We start from the raw sequence: 22,063 nt of genomic DNA on the forward strand, positions 1-22,063 counted from the left end.
GTAAGTACTAGGTAAAAGGAGACGGAGAATAGCAGCCAAGAATATTTAAAAATGGAGGTCCCTGAAAGGGTTAAAACATCAATAAAAAAACAAGATATGAAATAAATGTTTTAAGAAACTGATTCATACATAATGATACAGTATCATAAAAATAAATTAAATTTTATAAATATTATGTAGAATGAAGTGCTTACACAAAGGAGTATTAAAAATAAGTATTAATAAATAAAAGCATGAACTATTTTTATCTAATTTATTTTGAAATAAGTACTTTCAATATTAATTCAGTCTTATATGATAACTATTACAGTCAATATATAAATTTAAAATATTTCATACCATATCTAATTTTATTTATTTTCTGACACGGTCGGTCACAACCATACTCTTTAATCCTAAACAAATAGTTACAGGAATAGATAATAACTTTAACAAACTGTTTAAAATTACAGCATTAAAATCTTAATGAATGGACCTTTAACAAATAACAGACAAGGAACCAAACAATTAAATAAAAAAAAATATTAAAAAATTATGGAATTCATTTATCAAATTACGAACATTATATGTATCACACTTAAATTATAAATTTAATTTTAAATATTATAATTCATTGGTAGAACAAAAATAAATAATTTATTTTCGCCGATTAGATACAATTCGGCATGGTCGCAGCTTAGCTGATGGAAATTTGTCTTCTGCAGAATGTCCTCCTAAACCATCATATGTTAATTGTCTTGTGGATGTTAATTTAGTTTCCAAACTAAATACCGACTTTTTACTCAAATTTCGAGGAGACCTTCGAGGCATGACCTTAGCAGGATTTGTCTTGAGACTGATCTAAAAAAAAAAAAAAGACAGAAAAACATCAATACATAATCCACTTGGGTATATTGAAAATATTTTTTCTGTTAAGGATTTTTTATTCAGAAACTCATTTATTTTACAAAGGGCCATATCAACTGATGAAGAGATGTATATAAGTGGACAAATTCTGTCAATAAAGCAGTCTTGGTTTGGTATCATGTTGTTCTTCCACTACCCTTTTCCTTTTTTTTATATAAGATTCCTCATGTTGTCACGTAACGGGTGCCGAAACCCAGAAACAAGTCCAAAGGTCAAAGGCCATTTATTGAATTTAGTTTTTTTTTTCCGTCTCTTTCATCATTTTTCATTTCACTCTGTCCGTTATATCAACTAAGCATTTAAAGATGGCAAATAACAGAATATTACGGGCGCCGGTCTTAACACTGCCAGGCAAGCCGGGGATGGAAACATCACAAATAGCAGTAATTCGACCACTACCAACCACGATATTGGTGGCAGCACATGCAAATGTGCTGGAATGGATGGAAATTCACTTAGCAACTTCACAGGACCTGTGGAAGGCAATTTTAGATTTAAAAAGGTTCACTGGATAAATCAACAAGTTGAACCATTTTCTCGAGGGAGACGATATGTTTATAGCCAGAATAGAACCTTATATTATAATAACCTTACTTCACTGGTTTTCTAGTAATGGTTTCTTATTTAACAAAAAGTATCGATTTTCTCCTATACTGTACAGAATTGGACCATTGTCTATATCCGGACTTTTTGAGGTCTACTTTAACCTTTTTGAATATTGTAAACACTTACAGGTCTCCCCCCTCTCTCTCTCTCTCTCTCTCATATATAAATTATTATGAGGTGATAAACAATGAAGACAACTACTATATATCCTTGTTTAAATAGCAGAACAAAGTGCAATGAGTTCATATAACTACATTCATACATTATTATTTATCATGAAAAATCTATGAACATCCACTTAATACATTAGACATGTCATAAATCTGTGTTTATATATCACTATTATGTCAACTTACTGCGACACAAAATGATTTTGATTCATGAAAGCAAATTCATGCCCATGTCTATTAACTTGCAAAAATTCCCAGGTTCTTAGGACATTTCCATGTTCAAAAATTCCCTGACAATTCCAGATTTTCCAGGTCTGGTAGACACATTGAATTTCATTTTATGTTCAAAATATTTATATATATTTTTAAATATAAAAATTGATTAAAAAAAAAATACCTCCTCCACCTCCATTCTTGATTCGGAAGGAATTTCTATAGGTAGTGTAACATTAGATGAACTTTTGAGATCTGCTTTGTAGGTCCTGAAATTATTCATACAATAATTTACTCATTAAGACACTAAATATTAAATATAAAATAAAATAACAATAAGCCATATGCTAAAAAATTATATAAAATGAGGAATATTAATATATGACCAGCTCAAATTAAATCTTTTGCCTAAGCTGTTGACAGCGTTCTGCAGCTAATATATATAAGTGGGAATGGTCACCTCTATGTACCAATGGGCTTGGGTAGCACCCTTTCCATTTGTATATAACAATGATAAGGAATTAAATTGTAAAAAATTCCAATTGCCATATTGAAAATGGGAATTAAGAAAACAATTCAAACAAAATGGTAATAGTCCATAGTACCAATTATTTATTAATGTTTATAAACAAGTCTGGATGGATTAACTAATAAATAGAACCAAGAATATAATCAGATCAGTGATAGTGAAATAATCACAGATGATTTTTGTTTCTATGTTTTGAGAAGTGCAGTATAAGCCACTTGTTCATTATGAATGCATTGTCAGGTGGCTAACTTAAAACATGGAGGAAGGCGAGGGCAGGGTTTTATATTCCTCAAACACAAAAAACAGTAAAAAAAATAAATGGGTGTGGATTTCGCAGATCCAATGCCACCATCAGAGTGATAATTACACAGTTTATGCCAACAGTTCACAAACTAAAACAGAGAATTCAAAAATTCTACATAGAGAGAAACAACATCTAAATGTTTGTGAAAAAAATTTCTCAACATATTTAGCCTGACTAGAGAAATTATAAGGTTACACAAAAAACTTAGGGACTTAGTTGGTAAAAATTATGACAATAAACTGGTGCAGCAGTTGATATGAGCATGTAAAGTTGTTGGGCTGGATGAAGGATAAATAACTAGAAAGGTAAATAGTAACTGATAAGTAAATGCCTGAATGGTGAACAAACAGGTAGGATATTGGAGAAGAGATAGTGATTGGAGGATGGTGTTTTACTGTATCCTGTAGTTTTGGGTTTTGATAGATAAGGGAGGGAATGGTCATAAAAAGGATTAGGATTGAACCTCTTGGATCATAAAAACCAAGTTTGTAAATTATTTTAAAGGTAAGTACTAGAAAAATACAAAATAAAACAGATGGTAGTAATAGTAAATCATACTTACTCAATTATTCTATCTTGAATTGAGCATTTTTCAACAAGAGCAGAATGAGTTTGCTCTAATGCCTTGTAGAGAGAAAATAAGCTGCTGTAATCAGCTTTGAGTTTACTCTCTGCTTGTGTAAGATTTTTGAAATCTCTTTAAACAAAATAAAACAATTACTTAAAGAAATGAAACATTAGATAATTTTAATTTTCATCAATATAATTTTAAAAAAGAATCATAAACTTAGTAATAAACAAGACAGAGATGCTCTGTTAATGTGATTTAATTTCACTTTCGGATAGCAATACTTCATAGTTTAATTGGTTATATGCTTTATTTAAATCATTAAGAACCAAAAATCTCTGTATATCCATGATCTTCTCAACAAGTCTTTCTCCATCCATCCATTCTTAAAATAATTAATCCTATGTTAGAAATTGATTACTGTCACTCACAGAACTGCTTACTTTAACAAATCCTCTTTAGTTTGCGCTATCTCCTATTGTAATTTCTTATTTCTATACATAAATCTCCTCTACCAATTTTTTAAAAATAATATATCTCCTGCTTAAAAAAATATCTACTTATATTGACAACAATAATCAATCATGATCCACATTTGACAAGTCATTTTACAGTTAAAGCAAGACTAACATATCTCCAGTTCGCACAATTGTACAATTCACCGGGAGTAATTTGTCATAGGGTAAAAGTTATGTGAGATAGATAGCTCGTATCATAGTGTATTAAAGAACCAGGAAATCAATAGTATTTAAATTTATCAAAATGAAATAAATATCAAAAATGAAATCTAAAGACATAAGAATGTTATAGAACTTAGTATAAAAGGATGAATACCAAAGAAATTCTAAATGACTGAAAAATATCTGTTATTGAATTTAAACTTCTAACACATTACAACAAGTAAGGTTAAAAAAAAAGAAAAAAGAAAGATTCCTAAGCTTATTGAGTAAGGTATACTTCAAGGTCTTTGAAGATAGGTTAAGGAATGCAATAGTCATTGATAGGTAAGAATCAAGTTTCCTGGTAGAACTAAAATAATTGATCATCACAAAAGAGTGAATCTATAGCTAACTAAATTTGTTACAATACAGACTGATATGGTCCTTGCCCTCTGCAATAAACTTTTGCTAAATAACTCTATCTTGTGCAGTCGCTCAAGTTGCAGGTGTCCAGTAGACCCCGACCCGGATTTCCGAGATGACAGCATATTCCCATCTAATCTGTGGTCTGCCTCTTCCTCTTGTCCAGTAGAATCTTCATTGAAGTAACTTTCTAGGAATTCTTTCTTCCAACATTCTCACAACATGTCTAGCCCAACAAAATCTTCAATCTTGATTTATGAACTGATTTATTTTGAAGAAAGATTTATGAATTTTGCTGGATCTCAGGACCTTATTATTGGCACTATCTTTTTTTTTTAAAAGAAGAAAATCTTCAAAAGAATGTGAAAAACACCAGACAGGTTAGCACTAAACCAGAATAATCATACCGTTGGTGGTACAAGGCATACATCTAATCTCCTCACTACATACAGCCTCCATTCACTAAAAGGTTAAGAGAAAAATACCCTGCCACAATGACAATCTATAAAGGAGAGGTCTTGAATATCCTGACATACACATCCCTTTGCAAAGCCGACCCTCATGCAACAACAGAAGAGGAGACATGCCTTCATACAGAGATTGACTTTTTTTAGTGTCATGAAGGCATATAGGGCTGTCATATGAGGTAGTATAGATACTAGCCAGAGCGATACTTCTGGATCTCACCCTCAAAAAGGATACCACTCAGTACTAAAAATGAAATGTTAATAAAATAAATTGTTATTTATTGGCTCAGATGATGAGGCAGAATGGGAATGATGATAAAATGCCTCAGCAAAAGACAGGGAACAGTTCTGCCCGAGTATTATGAATAAAGTAAATGGAAAGATTAGGAGCATTACATGTGGTGATCTGAATGCAAAAGCAAGGATTATGAAATTTTTCCTGAAGAAAATATGACTATATCCCGAACCTAGCAATTTCTTGCTTACTGTGTTATTGGCAGCAGTGGGATGTTACTTGGAGGTAATATGTTTATCAAACTCTAAACCAGAATCAGCCAGGTAGGGAGATAAAACATTAAAAAAACATAACATATAAAACATTACATATAGAGGGTGTTAACAACAATACCCTAAATAAAATTCCTTCCCTTTCCCAAATATGGAAATAAAAAAAAAAATGTAAAATGTAAAAAAAATAGTTTGTCATAATACTTTTTAATAAATTGATGATTACAAAGGCTTGTTACAAATTTTATCAGTTAAAATTTTACATTATATATAAGTTATGGCCAGAGTCAGCTGACTGAGATCAGCAATCGAGATGAAGGGGATGTTGGCAGAGGGGCTACGGCTACCGCACCCTGCTGAATTATAATGTGAGGGAGAAGAGCAACGGTCTGCCTTTAATAGAGATAGGAGGAGTGAGTTGAGATATCTTTTTTAAAAAAGGGGACAAGTTCGGGACTAATTATTGACAGTTCTTATGCATATAATAGTCTGTTCTGGGCAGTGAAAAAGAAGAGCGCACCATATAAAACCACCGAAAAGTATAGGGTGGTAATAGATTACAGGAAGCTGAACAAGAATACCATAGACAAGAAGTGTTTGATCCCCAGATCTGAAGACATTTTGGACAGGCTGAGCGGAGCTACTGTATTTAGCACTTTAGACTTGAAGGCTGGATATCATCAAATTAAAATGCAACCGAAGGACCAACATAAGACAGCATTCACTTTTGAGAGGGGCCATAACAAATTTACAAGGATGCCGTTTGGTCTCAAAAATGCTCTCATAACCATCCAGCGCCTCATGGATGAGCTTTTAAGAGGAATTGACGAATCTGCATACCAGATGTATATGGATGATCTCCTAGTGTTCAGTAAGAACGTAGAAGAACACGTGCAGCATTTACACAGCGTATTCCAGAGAATTAGGGAATTTGAGCTGAAATTCTCAGGAGAAAAATCATCGTTGGGGCAGGTACAAATAAATTTTTAGGCCATACAATTTCCAGGGAAGGAGTTAAACCCAACGCAAATAAATTTGCAGCTCTTCGGAAGATGGCAGTGTCTGGGGATGTGAAGGGAGATCGGAGATTGTTGGGAACATTAAATTATTGCCAGAGATTTGTACCAGAAATGGCTGAGTACCTCGTCCCACTCAGCAAACTTCTCAAGAAAGGCAGAAAGGTGATTATCACTCCAATAGTCAGACAATATTAGGTGGTGCATGGAGAAGCTACAACAGGAGCCGGTGCTTGGGTTCCCGAACTTCACTCGGCAATTCAATATCACTACACACACGAGTGAGTACGCACTAGGAGCAGTGTTGTCTCAGGAGGGTGAAGAGGGAGATCGACCAGTGGCGTATGCCAGTAGGCGCCTAACAGAAACGGAGACCAGATACAGTACGCTTGAACATGAGCTCTTGGGAAGTCTGGGCTGTTGACCACTTCAGACCCTATGTGTTTGGCAGAAGGTTTAGGGTACACACTGACCACAGGCCTCTTTAATGGGTAAGAAAGTTGAAGGAGGGCTATAATTATGCGTTAGAAGGAGCTGAGGGACAGTGGATGTCGATGTGGCCAAGGGAAGAATAGGATTCCTGACTACAATCCTCAAGGAACAGCAAAAGAGACACAGACTCATTAAAGGAGGTCTTGGTATGCAGGATAAAGAGAAGTATTTCAAACAAAATTCCAGCCGATGAAGAAACACCATGGCCCATTGTCAAGGATATACTGAAGATAGCTTTCAGAGGCGAGACATGGATGATGGAGGAAGACATCACTCAAATGTTGAGAGAGGTGAAAAAACCACAACAATCTAGCGGGCAGTTTGCTGAGGTTCTCCTTGCATGGTATAACCAAATTACCGAGAAAATGTGAGGGACAGTGGATGTCGAGGAGGCCAAGGGAAGAATAGGACTCCTGGCTACAATCCTCAAGAAGCAGCTGGCCAAAGAGATGGGGAGAAGAAAAGGCCTACCGAATGGGCGATCTTTCGTTGATTCTGCTCAAGATTGATCAATTCGAGCGCAAGAGAAGAGGAATCCAGAGTGGAAATTGAAGAAACTGATTGGACAAAAGTTAGTTACAATCGTTCGAGGAACGATTCAATCCCATGGAGAAGAGAGCAGCAGGAAAGTGGGAAAGAAAGGGTAAGAAACTAAAAAAAAAGAATGGGCCAAATAAAACCAAGAAACAGCAGGCGCTGTGAGGACTGAAAATGCCATGGATGCAGGAAGATAGGTCACATACCCGTTGTTTCGAATGTGGACTTGAAGGCAATACAATATCCTTAAATGTTTCAATGACACAAATCGAACCAGGTAGAACTAATGGAGGTGAATGCCCAGCAGATAGAACAATGTCGGAATTCATAACAGACAGCAGAACAGGAGGAACGTGTCGAGAGAGTCTGAGAGGGCAGGCAGGACGAAGGAAAAGATCAGAAGTGTGAATCCGCAAAGGGGCCACCACACATTGGTGAGCCACAGCTTAAGGGGAGAGAAAGGTGGCCTGCCTATTGTACGAGGGAGAGGAGGCGTGAGATGCTTGGTGGACACAGAAAGTTCCAGTAACATTGCGTGCAGAGAGGCTCTGGAGAGAATGAATGGTAGAAAGAAGGCGCTCCAGGTCCAGGAGTGTCAATATTAGTTAATCACTCTGTGTAGAGAAGTGGAAATCAAATTAAGTAAATGGCGGGCTAAGGGAAAGCATCTAGTGGTATACGTAGCAGGAAAGATATCCCAAGACTACCAAATGATTATTGGGTGTGACCTGCCAGAGAAAGTGGGCACAAGTAAACAAAACGCGGTAGAGTACTCCATACCCTGGTTTGAGGATATTTTAGATACAGTGAACGGGGCTATAATTTTTAGCACACTATCAGATTAAGCACTCGAAATACCAGCACAAGACAGCGTTTACTTTCAAGAGAGGCCACTACAAACTTACAAGGACGCCTTTTGGCCTGAAAAATGCTCCAGTAACATTCTGAAGGCTCATGGACGAGTTTTTGAGGGGGTTGAATGAATCCGCCTGCCAAGTTTATATGGATGACCTGCTGGTATTCAGTAAATCTGAGCTGGAACACATGCAACATTTGAGGAGCATATTCTAGAGGATGAAGGATTTCAGCTTAAAGTTTTCACAGGAGAAGAAGGTAATAGCTCTAACACAAATAACTTTTCTTGGACACACAATCTCAAGGAAGGGAGACGACCAGATGCCCAGAAAGTGGAAGCCCTACAGAAGATGGCCATGACAAAGGATGTAAAAGTGATCAGGAGGTTGTTAGGGGCATAAACTATCATGAACGGTTTGTGTCCGAAATGGATGATTACCTTGTACCCTTGAATAATTGACTAAAACAGGGGTCCAAGCTGGTTGTGATGGCAGACATGGTACATAGGTTTTGGAAATGCATAGAGCAGCTGCAGAGGGAGCCAATTTTTGCATTTCCGGACTTCAAAGGCCGTTTGCATTTACGACGGATGCCAGAGATTATGAGCTGTATGTTGATGGTGGAAACTGTTCAAGATACGAAAGAGGTGACACTGGCATACCACCAAGGATCAAATGAAACCCTGCATGGATTAAGGCATTGATACTTTTGGTATGACATAAAATGCACCATCCAAGAGACTATAGGGGCCTGTGAAGTGTGCCTCCGCTTGAAATATGACAGGCGTCCTCCCCAAGCCAGACAAGAAGAAACACCAGTAAGCGTACCACTTAGTGACTTACAAGTAGGCACTTCACCAGGAAAGGATTCAAGTGGATTACAGTCGTGGATCTATTCAGCAAAATAGCAAAAGTGTACTTGGTGAAAAAGAAGTTATTAATAACAGTTTAGCCCTGAAGAAACAAAACTTGAGCGTCCTTGACCTAATGGGCAACATCAAAATCAGGACCTTAGTCCACAGGAGATTGTCTATCAACAGGAAAAAAGAACTGAAGCGATACGAGGGTCACTTCAGGGTGATAGTGATTAGGGAACATCATACTGTCACAATTGAGAGCTAATATGGACCTAAAAAGAGGAGGACAATACATAATGAGCTACTAAAAATCCCGACTACGACTTCATAGAATGTAATTTTTATTTTTTGTTTTGTTGTTTTTTTTTTACTATTACATGTATCGATTTCAGGAAATGTCTAATGAGTACTCATTGCGAGAAAGAAGAATTATTTTTTGTATATAAAAATTTGTTTACGTTATTCTTGTTTATTCCAGTAAAGAGATTGTAAATATATATTTTTTCTTTTCTCTTTTATTGTTTGTGTATGTAGAAAGAACAAGGTTTTTTTTTTTTGTTTCACACTCGTATTTATTGTAAATAGTTGCTTTATTGATTTTGTTTTTTATATATATGTTATTGTATTGTACAATATATGTTTACGAGGATTGTTTGTAAACTGGTGGGGGGGTGATACAGCCTGGGTGAGAGGTCAGTTGACAAAAGCCGCCAGGTGATCGACTAGATCAGCTGATTGAGAAGTATATATAGAGGTACTGGATCAAATAAAGTTAGTCCTGTTTAGTCATTTACAGTGTTCTTTTATCTACCTTTTCCATTTTTTATATTAAGTCTTTTCACACTGCTACATAACTTATATATATGTATGTATATATAATATATATGTATACACCCATATACAGTAATATTGATCCCTTTTCATAGGGACACTCAGGAGAGATGGAGTTTGATTCTACAATTCAACCCAATTCCTTAAATTGGGTTTTAAAGATTTCAACACAGAGATCAATACCCAAGTGAATTCCTATGGAATTTATGTTGGGACCTGTGTTTGAAAGTCTGAAAATGAACAGTTTTTGAGATAGCGTACAAATTAGCTACGGGTCAAACCTCATACTACGGTCTGCATCCACAGCACCAGGGTAGCCATGGGCTACTTATCACATGTTGTTTTCATCTTTCTCATGTCTAACCTCGAAAGACTGAATGAACACTAACAGAAAAAGGGAATTAGGCAGATCCTGCTTTTCTTTTTGCATTATTCCAGTAATATTTAAAGTATGCTTTAATACTTTCTGGGCAATACTGGGTTAAGATTGGCTCAAGTGAGTTACCATTAAAGAAAAGAAGGAAGCATATCTAACGTGACAGTTCTTACAGGGATAAACTAGTATTACATATTTATGTATTATATGTTTACTTATAATATATTTAAATATTATACATTAGATAATATATACCTATTCTGTACTTAAATCTCTTTTTTCCCAACCCTCTATCTCTATTTTTTAGTTTTTTCTAATATTGATTATTAAATTATAATATTACCTTTTCATAGTTACAAAACAGATCTTCATCGAATCGTAATCGATACTATCTTCTGAATTGATGATGCTGTTGGATTCCTCAAGAGACCCATCCAATAATGTTTTGATCCTTTTAAAAAAAAAGAAAAAAAAGACTTATTTATATCAAGATAAAATATTTTTATTTTTTGGTCCAAAATATATTTTCACCGTTTCCAAGTAAGTTTTATATCTAATAGAAATCAATATGATTGATTTAATAAATTTCTAACATAAATAAAATAAAAATAAAAAACTATAAAAAAAATCTATTTATCTCAATAGTTTGTTAAAATGGTGTGTGCATACATCATAACAACAATGCAAAATATGATATATGATGATTTTTCATATCCATCAATTTGAAAATAAACAGAGCAAGGCACATGGTAAAGTTTTAAATACTAGCATTTAAGGATGCTCAGTTGCAGATAAGTCAATAAATAGTGCTGAAACTTTTAACAAATGAACCAGTTCAAATTTCAAAATGCAATAAGTTAAAGTTGTGAACATAATGGATTGATCACATAGTAAAAAAATAAATCATTATGCTCTATGATTATTAAATTTTATTGATAATGATGGAGTTATTGTCGACTAAAAATGTAATCAAGGAGATAGTTGGAAATATGATCAGGAAACACACTGTATGGTGCATTCAAATAAGTGTATGCCAGCTGTGCTTGGAATATTTAATATTTTATATTATTAAAAACTACATAAAAGTATTATTAATTTTTAACGAACTTCCTCCATCATCATCGATACTCAACACCTCTCATCAATTTATGAGTGTTTTGTAAAGTTCATAAATAATCAAAAAGGTTTTTTATAAGTGTTTGTCGATATTTGTTAACTATAAAAAGCCATAGTTTTTATTTATATAACAGTTAACCATAATTTTACCACAGGTATTAATAATACACATTAGCATCACAATTTTAAGACAACCGGACAGACAACCTGCTTGGCTTATTTTCTCAGACCAAGGGTTTCAATAATATATTAATAATTTCTCCCTCTCTTTCCCTCTAAATTTGTAATGTTATTTCTTCATTTGCTAACAGCAAGAAATTATGCTCAAAATAAAAAAATCCTAAAATAACAGAAAGAGGTTTATTGAAAACTGAAATAAGAAAAAAATTAGGGTTACAAATAAATACAGTTCAAAAAACAATTTAAGACAAAGAGAAACTGCTAATTGAAGTAAAAAGTGTTTCCTCTATGGATCACACAATATGAGCATGACTTGAGGTAAATTGAAATCGCCTTCCTAAGTCACTTTTCATGGAACAGAACTTGACGTAAGTACGACAGCTGCCAGTATATATTGTAAAAAATCAAAAATAAATAAATAGTACAACCATTTTCTTACTTCTGGTATTTCTGGATGTCTTTAGATAATTGGACACCTTTTGTTCTTTCTTTTTCTAAAACTGTTAACACCATTTTGAGTTCTGTTTTTTGTCTTCCATACTCCAATTTCACAGCCTTAAGCTTCTCAACCTTGTTAGTCAAAACTTTATTTTCCTTTCTAGAAATGGATAAAATATAAATAACAAACTGAGAAGAAGTAAAAGAAACAGTCAGTGAACATGCATGTGTTCAAAAATATGTGCATGTTTTCATACCTTTAAAAAAAAAGAAGAATTTTAAACTTATTGTTTAATTGTTAGTTTACAGTATACTAACATTTATATAATATACAGCTATTTTGTAAGCTATATTACACAACATTTTTAAAAAATATCCTAAGTTTTAGAAACCATTCATTCAGCATTCAAGTCTATTTATTACAATAAGCAATTAAAATAATTATTGTTGAAGGAAGGAGGAGAGGGAGGGGGTGCTGTATGAAGTCATGCAATGAGGAACAACACTCAAATCACCAGTTCACTACACAATCCATACCCTTCAGATCTATTAACTAAGTAAATCTTATAACAGTCTCAAACTACAGATAAATACAGTACTGGGACCTGATACCTAACTATAAACACCTGACCAGGGGACAATAGGCTGACAATCCTTTATTCCTAAACAAGAAATGTTATGAAACCTTCAAAAAACAATATGGACATTGTTCTAGGCAAGGGAGTGGTGTATTCAGTGAGTAAGGAACTATAATCCTATTTCCCAGTAATAAATTTAATAATAATAATAAAGGCTAAACTAACCTGAAGGTTCGATGCCGATACCACCAAACGCTCTCTGCATACATCCTTCCAGTGATGCCCCTCCAAACCCAATTCCACTAAATCTGTTTCAACACAATCCTCCCACCTACTTTCTGTCTACCCCTCGGATATTTACCCATTGGTTCAGTGTTTGTTAACATTTTAGGGATCTGCTCATTACTAAGCCCTACAACCTTACATGCCCACCATATATGACGCAATGCTATAACTTGAATTATATTTACCGGGTGTAGGTCCCTTAATTCAGCATTGTGTAATGTTCTAAATTCTCCCGTTAATTCATCCTTTTTCGGTCCGAATATTATGCATAATACTTTATAGTAATAAATTTAGCTAACTAAAATTGTCTAGTAATGGATACACTAGTAAACAAAAACCAAACTCAAAATTATTCTAAAGAATTCGCTCTTTCAATATTTTTTAACTCAAACAGGCCTAATGAAGCTCTACAAAGTGGGGTGAAACGTCGGCAAATAAATAGTTGTTAACTATTCTTTGTTCTTTTTTGACCACACCCCCTAACCATCTCCTTCCTATATACTAAAGAATATTCAGAACTTCGATAAAAATTCTATACAACCAAACACAAGGAAAAATATGGAGCTGGGAAAAAAAAAAAAAAAAAAAAAAAAAAACTGACCCATCCACCATTTAATAACAAATAACATTTTCAACACAGTTAATTTTTATGCCATAAAACAAATAAGTAGAAGGTTTTTTGGAAATGGTTCAAATAATTAACTTGGCCCTTCAATCAAATTAAATGCATTTATGTTGAAATTAGACATGTCAGGTGCATTCGACATGCAGGTGGACAACGATACTTGGAAAATTCAGGAATTATAAAGTGGCCAATCAATATTAATTTTATACTTTTTTCATAATAGAACAATAGAAGAATTTTAATAATTTCACTACCCCTGCCATTGCAAATATTTCAATGTTCCAGCTGTTGTGGAATTCAGTTCAAAATGCCTGTTTATAGCTTTATTCTATGGCATTTTTTGGGATAGGAAAGTTAGTGCACAAATTTCAAATTAAAATTGCATTTAAGTTTTACTCGATAATAGTTTTAAATAAGAACTGACTTAAGAACATTCAGATTTACTTTATTTTCATTTTTTGTTGATAATTGGGTTTTGAAAGTTGCCCACTATTTGATGGGGAAATTTTTTAATTTAAAAAAAAAAAAAAAAAACGAATTTAGATAACTGATGACCTACAAAAACACAGATGGTAATAAATATGGAGAAAAAATTAGTTCCACATCTAGTTAACAAACAGTATAGAATAGAAAATAATTGCTCAAAAAACTAAGTAAAAAAAAAAAAGTAGCTCTCCCAAAGGTGGTGTGAAGACTTATAATGAAAGTGACACATTAAAAGTATTAGCAAGATCCAATTTCCCAAATTGTGAGTTGCTAGAGAAAGACAATACTCTTCCCACAGTAAATAGCTACAGTGGTAGCAAAGACAAGTGGGGCAAAGCCAATAAAATTGTTACAATTGGCAAAGCTGAATGGACAAATTAACTTATTGTACCATTCAAACCACCAGGCACAGATGGCATCGTTCCTACTCTGTTGTAGAAAGGCCTAGCAGTGATCAGTTTATTTACCTGACCTCTTTAGAGGCAGCATTACACTTTGATAATTTCCAAACAGACGGAGGACATAAAAGGTGTTCTATGTACCCAAACTGGGGAAAGGATCTTATAAAGAAGACCCAAAATTATGTCGACCAATATGTCTTACATCTTTTCTGATGAAAGCTTAAAAAAAAATTGTAGACAGGCATATTAGAATACAGGAACTGGTAGCCAATGCTATCCATTCCAAACAAACAATATGATTGAAAAATCAATAGACCAAAGAGAAATCACATTTGCCATCTTTGCTGTTATCAAAAGTTCATTTGACAAAACTCCTTATAATGTCATTAATGACATGCTAAGGAATAGAAATATAGATCCTATTGTATCCGGATGGTTTACTTCCATGCTGGAACAAAAGATCCTTAAATCTGAGCTAGGATAGGGCACTCTAAACTGTGGATTAGACCAAGAGGAGGTTGTCTGCAGGGTGGTGCACTGTCTCCATTACTCTACAATAATATCAATACATGATCAATGGATTGAGATAGACCAGCGTATCACAAGTGAGAACAGAGCCTACTTTTGTTTGTCAAGAATTCTTCTGAAAACTCTCTAAATAGCTGAAGCTAAGAGTGTACAATACAATGAGAAAGCCAGCACTGATATAGAAAGCAGAATCGAGAGATTTGAACAGAAAGTCCTCCATATATAATATAATTATATAATTATAGGAGCGATCTTGGATCAGAGCCTTAACACATGGAGGAGAAAAAATAGTACTGAACTGCTTGCAGAGACAGCTCAGTCAATATTCCATGATAAGAAAGCAAGGAGGTTAAGATGGGTGAAACATGTAGCTTGAGGCGAAAGAACTGGATGCACCAAACTGGAAAGCAGTAGCCCAAGACAGGCAGGCATGGAGTAAGCTGGTTCGGGCAGCAAAATATGAGTATAAAATATTCATCCCAATATAAATTGTTAGCCATTAATAGACTTTATTCACTATTTTTCTCTATAGAAACATAAAATAATTAATTAAATAAATTTGTAAAAATAATTATAACCCTGCATAATTTCGAAGCAGCTTAACAATTAGGTTCAACAATTAACCCCAAATTCAAACCCAGTTTGGATTAGGACCAATGATAATGGTATAAAAATTCAATTTTGAAATGGATTGTATCAAATAAAAATGATGACTCAATTACTAATTATCCACAAAGAAAATTAGTTCATGAGGACTCACCAAATTGCTCCAGGTGTACATCAAGATGGCGGAATCCAGATAGACACAGGTATCGTTCCCCACTTTTAATTATGCCAATAAACTGTGGTCTTTAAATCTTGAAACTTATTTTCAGTGGAAAAGGAATTTGGAGATACAATTATAAACAAAAATAAAAAATAAGATTTTTCATACTTTAATTTTATTTTATTTGCGAACTCATTCAGTATTTTCCAAAAAAACAAACAAAATTTTGATAGGAGTGAATAGTAACAAAAAACAAAACATTTATTGGATTAACTTTTTACTTCTGAAAATAAGACACTCAATAAAATAGAAAACTTTGAAAACCATTCATTGCAAATGGGTTTCTAGGTAAAACCCGAATGGACTGCCCTAACCTGGTATTCGCCATCCCAGCTGGGTAAAAATAACTTTACTTCTACATCTAAGATGATATATACCTCCATACACATACTGGTTATATACCAAAATTTACACAATTTAATCCTTTAAATTTTACTAATTTATTTAGTTAAGTTACGAGCAATACTTAAGGAGTTATTGGCTATTAACTTAAAAATATACTGTGGCTATTATGAAAAATTTGTTAAATTAGATCTACACACAACGAAGATATTGTAAACTTTTTACCATAATCTTTTGCAAATAGTATAATCCATATAAAGGTATTAGTTTATAATTACATCTACATTAACTTGATTTTACTGGGATTAGAAAGTGTGAAATAAATACATCCTCACTAGTTAATTTTTCAAAAAACGTTTTTAATTAACAACACTAATGGGTTAACAGAAATATATACCAAGGAATGCACGAGTTTCATATTTATTAAAACAATGAGACAAGAAAAGTAAAATAATTCAGTGCTGAAGATAAACTTGAATGATATGAACATTATTACTACATTCATACAAATCTTTCTCACAATAACAAGTATACAGTTATAATAAGCTTTTTAAATAAAAATAAACTATATACAACAAAATTAATTAAAATTAAGATTTATCATAAGAACTTTTACATCTGGTCAGCTGGATGGTGACAGTGGATGTATGAGAAAATGTCTGAAAGGAATATTCAAGTTACTTGTGAAAACAATTATAATGGACACCAAGGACTGTATTTTCACATCCATATTCTACATTAGGATCTTGTAAGGTAAATATTTGTTTTTCAGATGTTTATTGTGATTAATCATATTTTTATTTCTTAAAATAAGGAGATCGGTTATTATTCATTAACCAATATACAATTATGTACACTAATTCCTTAATTTAAATGTATATATGTATTTTTTTTTAATATCCTTATTTCTGCTCTTGAGATTTATATTACGTTTTCTCATTTTCTCTTCTTATCTTCATCATAATAACCATACTAGAAGGATATCACTGTTATATTGAAAAAGAAGCTTCAGATTCTTTGAACAATATGTAAACATTATCAAATCTTAGCAGAAAATCTACAATAGCATTTTAACAATAGGCACATAAGTAAATTTGATACTCATATTTGATCTATGAAGTGTTATTAAGGTTTCTTAATAGAAAAAAATACAAGACCTATTTCGCTTCAGCTATAAACTATATAGGTTATTTGAATAATTAGTTAATAGTGGAAGTATAAGCTAATTGTTAAAATGCCAAAAGTTTGATTAAAAGGATGATGTTTAGTCTTAATAGATGCTTCTTTATCTACTTGAGACTGATATACAACAAATATTTCTGATATCCTGGCTGAGGTTCACAATAGAAAGGGAGTTCAAAATAAAAAAAGGTTGATGTATGAATGTGTAATGTTCATTAATAAAGTTTATGAGTGGTATTCTGTTTTCCCCAAGTTCAAGACACACCTCGAATCATATGGTATTCATAATTTGGTTTCAGCAAAACGCCAGTTCAAACTTCAAAGTGACAAGCAGGTATTTACCCAAGTTGGGATAAGAATCAAATCACTAATGAACTTACCTTGTCATCCAGTGTTGAAGCTGCAGCATCTTATTTGGCACAGGGATGATCCCAGTAATACAGAAACTTTTCTCCACTAGGTAGAAACATATACGATTGGCATTCCAGAAAGGAGGAACATTATCAGACACCCAGGCCACCTGTAGAGGATCCTGACCTGCAGCCCATTGATCAGGTCATTATGACTGTAGTCGTCTTTTTATGCCTTCCCCATTGTCAAACATTACTTATTTAAATCACTAATATAAAGTCACAATAGACAATAATTATTTTTTTTAAAATAAGTCATGACCAATAATATAATGTTTCACTACTCAAAGTTCCACAAACAAAACACACCAGGGTCACTAAAACACCAAATTAACACAACTGGAAAAATATATTCCACATTTTTCCTTTAATTCATTACATCGTTATTTCATGTTTGTTTTTTAAATGACAAATACCCAAAACATAATATTCTAGGCAACTAGGCCAAAAGCAAATTATTATTTTCAAAGTTTAACTAATCTGTAGTTCATTCTGCTACAAACTGCTCAATGAGCAATTACATAATGATTCAAACAAACATTTAGGGAAATTTCGAGGTAAATTCTTCATAGTGTCCATAGACTACAATCTTGCTTCATTGAAATTATACCTTTACTGGAGAAATTTAGATTTGTTAAAGTTACTTTTCTTCGATTACATAACATCATTATACAACCTTTATATCATAATTGTAAATTACATATATAACCTTTTTTTTTCTAAATCTGTTCATTCCAAAATCTTGATTATTATGTTTTCAGATACAATTTAGAATTAAGTACATAGTTCTGATAAATAAAAATTATAATACTTAAATAAGAGTAGTACCTACCAAATAGATAATATAGACAAACTTATCATTTTTATCAAGTAGAATAATCACAATATCATAATAACTTCAAAGGAAATAGAATTTTTCAAAGTCTAATAACTAAAAAACTAAACAAGGCTATTAGTATGCTAGTTAAGAGAAAAATGGTAATAATAACTTTAATTTTACCTTAAAGAATCATTGGCTTTATGCAAAGCATTTAACTGACGATAAAAGGCTTTGCAATCGTCAGATTTATTACGATAATCAGTCTGAGTTTTCTCTAGAACAGCTTTTAAACGCTGCATTTCATTCTTCAAAGTTTCAATTTCTGTTACCTGGCAATCTTCAGATAAGTCGAAATACAACTTAATAACTTGATCAGGTCTCGATGAGATACGACAATGTGGACAAGTCCGGGATCTGAAAACATAATATATTAATTAACTCAGGAAGAACTGATATTTTTGGTACCTATAGAGAGAGATCTAACTTCAAAACCATGTTTAAATTACCAAAATAAGTAAACAAAATATGACAGAAGAAAGCATAATCCTAAAACCAGTTACATTTTTGCCGTGGTGCTTAAATTTTAAATCTCATAACTAGAACCAAAGTCCCAGACAAGGGCTACATTTCTCAAAAAAAAATAAATAAATAAATAATACTGAGTGTATGGAAGTAGAAAACAATATGCCATAAAACTAGTTATTAAATTAGATCTAAATCTGTAGGCAGGAAGATGATGATGGGTTGAATTGGATAGTCAGTAAAAGTATATTTTAAAATACTAATACTATTTTGTTCGAAGCTGATGGGTCCATCACAAACCTCATTTCTATAAGATAGATTATCAAGGGATATAAATATAAAAACAGATATATTCAATTAGCAGTTATAGCGATGAGTATAAAATCCACATATAAAATAAAATCCATCAGTTGATAGAATCTAGCAACAATAGACAGTGATTTACATTAAAATTAGAGACAATATACTTGATTCAAGTGGAAGGTTACCACTCCAAGAAGGTAATAGACCATAAAATGTTTTTTTTAATTAAATAGAATGAAAGAAGCTAAGGAAAAAAATTCTAACAATACAAAGAAAATTTCATGCTACTATAAACAATCAATTAAGGGGGACCTTTGGCTTAAAAATAATAATACATTATTTTTATCTTTAAAAATTCTGAAGTTATTTCAGAAACGATTAATCTATTAATATTAAGGTGGATATGGAAATGAAAAGGATCCAAAAGAATATTGAAACTTAAGTGAAATTGAGTTATGAGATCAATATGCATGTGAAAATTAATTTCAGGGAAAAATAAACAAGCTTTATACTCATATGGTATTAACATTATAATTATATTTATTTACTTCAGATTTCATTAAAATATCTCCATTTTTATTTCTGTTTGGTTTATAAGAAAGTTATTCATGATTCACCTCAATTTTGTATTAGTCCTATCGCTTTTTCGACAATTTAGATAAATACTCAAAAGCTATATTTTTACTATTTCAGGACATTTTTTAAAAACTATAAGCAAAATTGATTGAAATGTTTCCATTTGGTTTCATTATTTTACTCAATCACTACTACCTCATTATGTATTTATCAATTTATTACTCATTAATATGTCAGTTAATACATCTTTTTCACTATTATTATGTTTGTTTTTGGCATGAACGTCTTTTTATACCTTCACCGTTAGACTTGTTTACTTACATGTCACTTGTTACACATGTTACATTCCTTTACATGCTATTTATCTTTTTATTTTAGCCTTGATGAAAACAAGTAATGTGGGCTACAACAATGGCAATTAATAAATAGTTAAAACTAATTATTTTTTTTAATGCAACCCAAACCATTTCCTTTTTCCTAAATAAATTACTACGAGTGAGTAAAATATAATAAAGAAATAATGACAAATATGAGTACATTTAAAAAAAACAAAAAAAAAAAACTATAACCCATGTAAAGTAAAGATAATATTAATTGGATAATGAAACCCTTAATTCTATATAATGACCTTTGTTAATACAATCTCCATGTAATGTCTGAATAAAGAAGGCACGTTGTTGTCCAGTAAAAGGACACATCACTAATAAAATTTCTCAAACCGGACTACTTCGTAAGAATTATACTGCCGCTCTGTGCCCATTTCTTAGTAATTCAACGAAATAATACACCTTTTTGTATGCCATTCAAACAATAATATTTTGTGCTAATGATTTTCATAATGTTAATAAACAAATTATTTTCCTTTGATATCTTTGGTTTTTAATATATTCAACATTAAAATAGCATATAACCTTTCTGACCACCCAGTATTTTTAAAATTATGTAAAAAATAATTACGTGGAATATAAAATGCAATTCAATACTTATGATATAGATGATATGAATATTGGTATATGATGATATTAAATTAAACCAATCTAAATTTTAAGAAAGCTTAGAAACATCATTTAATTAAACAGTATTTACAATTTTTAACAGTAGTTACGAAGTCAGTTATTACAATTAGTTTTACCAAATTAGAGTTTTATCATTTTTTAATATATTTTTTCTACTCTTGGTTAATCCAAGGAGCCAGTTAAACAAGCTCCTAATGAACTAATATTGCACAACGAGCAGAGAAAAAAGAACAAAAATGAAAGTATTGAGTAAAATTATATGTTACAAGAGAAATAAAAATATTAAAACAAAACCATTTGAAAGTTTATTATAATACCAATAATATACTTAATAAATAAAAGAATCATAACTCCATATTTTATTCGTGCATAGGTAAAACAATAAATAGAGTACTTACAACAAACATATAATAAAGAGATGTTTAGTAAATAAAAACACAACATAAAGTAAAAAAACACAGTAGTAAAGGTATAACATTCTATAAACAATAATTAAAAGAATCAGTTATTGCAGTAAAAATAATTATATTTGAACTACACAAAATCAAATTTAACAGTATTCTGTATCAGATTCTACTTAGCATTTGATTTTGGCATTATAAACCTAAGGATTCATAGAATAAAAGCATGAACACTTAATAAATTATAGTTTAGTTGAACTGTCATCCCTTGATGTATAAATACCTTTCTAGCCAATTAAATATACAGTGATCATGAAAAACATGACCACAAGGCAAGGTGCAAGATTTATTTAGGCTTCCTACACCAAGGGACTCCCGACAAATCGCACATAAAAGGTTTGACATTATAATTAAAAATAATTGACACTACAATCAATTTCATCGGAAGTGCCGGTAGATACAAATAACAGTTGAAGTAAGGTTACCCAAATAATCGATTAACAAAGCAGTTAATATTTCCTACATCATATTATTTTTGAAATCTTAAACATAAAGTTCAAAGAACACTATAAGATGTTTGTTAAACTAATAAACTACGTAACTCTCACAAAAAGAACGGTGGAATGACATAATTTGGTATTTTATTCACAGAGAGAAACACATCATTGTTAAATTGTATTAAGTTGCTATACACACACTAAACTATTTCTTGT

At 32.2% G+C, this 22,063-nt stretch overlaps 1 protein-coding gene across 2 annotated transcripts; it reads right to left on the bottom strand.

Moving 5' to 3' along the window:
• Positions 1-239: 239 nt before the first annotated feature.
• LOC106687378 (E3 ubiquitin-protein ligase trul-1) lies at positions 240-21,825 on the bottom strand. Of its 2 annotated transcripts, none has more exons than XM_014431237.2 (7): positions 21,634-21,825; positions 18,713-18,946; positions 12,051-12,209; positions 10,659-10,766; positions 3,291-3,425; positions 2,080-2,164; positions 240-840 (listed from the first exon to the last, which is right to left on the bottom strand). In XM_014431237.2, the coding sequence occupies exons 1-7, from the start codon at positions 21,753-21,755 to the stop codon at positions 637-639; spliced, it is 1,047 nt and encodes a 348-aa protein (XP_014286723.1). In that variant the 5' UTR covers positions 21,756-21,825; the 3' UTR covers positions 240-636. The 2 variants fall into 2 exon arrangements, with proteins under 2 accessions (XP_014286723.1, XP_014286724.1); XM_014431238.2 differs by lacking the exon at positions 21,634-21,825 and adding an exon at positions 17,683-17,839 and having other exon boundaries at positions 18,713-18,850.
• Between the last annotated feature and the right edge of the window lie 238 nt (positions 21,826-22,063).

This window comes from Halyomorpha halys, unplaced genomic scaffold, assembly GCF_000696795.3.
Source record: "Halyomorpha halys isolate HHAL.00 unplaced genomic scaffold, Hhal_1.1 Scaffold953.1, whole genome shotgun sequence".
Taxonomy (NCBI): domain Eukaryota; kingdom Metazoa; phylum Arthropoda; class Insecta; order Hemiptera; family Pentatomidae; genus Halyomorpha; species Halyomorpha halys.

Coding starts and splice junctions, on each gene's coding strand:
- LOC106687378 (XM_014431237.2), bottom strand. CDS start 21,755: ATGTCAAACCTTTTATGTGCGATTTGTCGGGAGTCCCTTGGTGTAGGA. Junction 18,947..21,633: donor ATATTTAATTGGCTAGAAAG/GTATTTATACAT, acceptor TTATGTTTTCAG/ATCCCGGACTTGTCCACATT. Junction 2,165..3,290: donor ATTCAAGATAGAATAATTGA/GTAAGTATGATT, acceptor GAATAATTTCAG/GACCTACAAAGCAGATCTCA.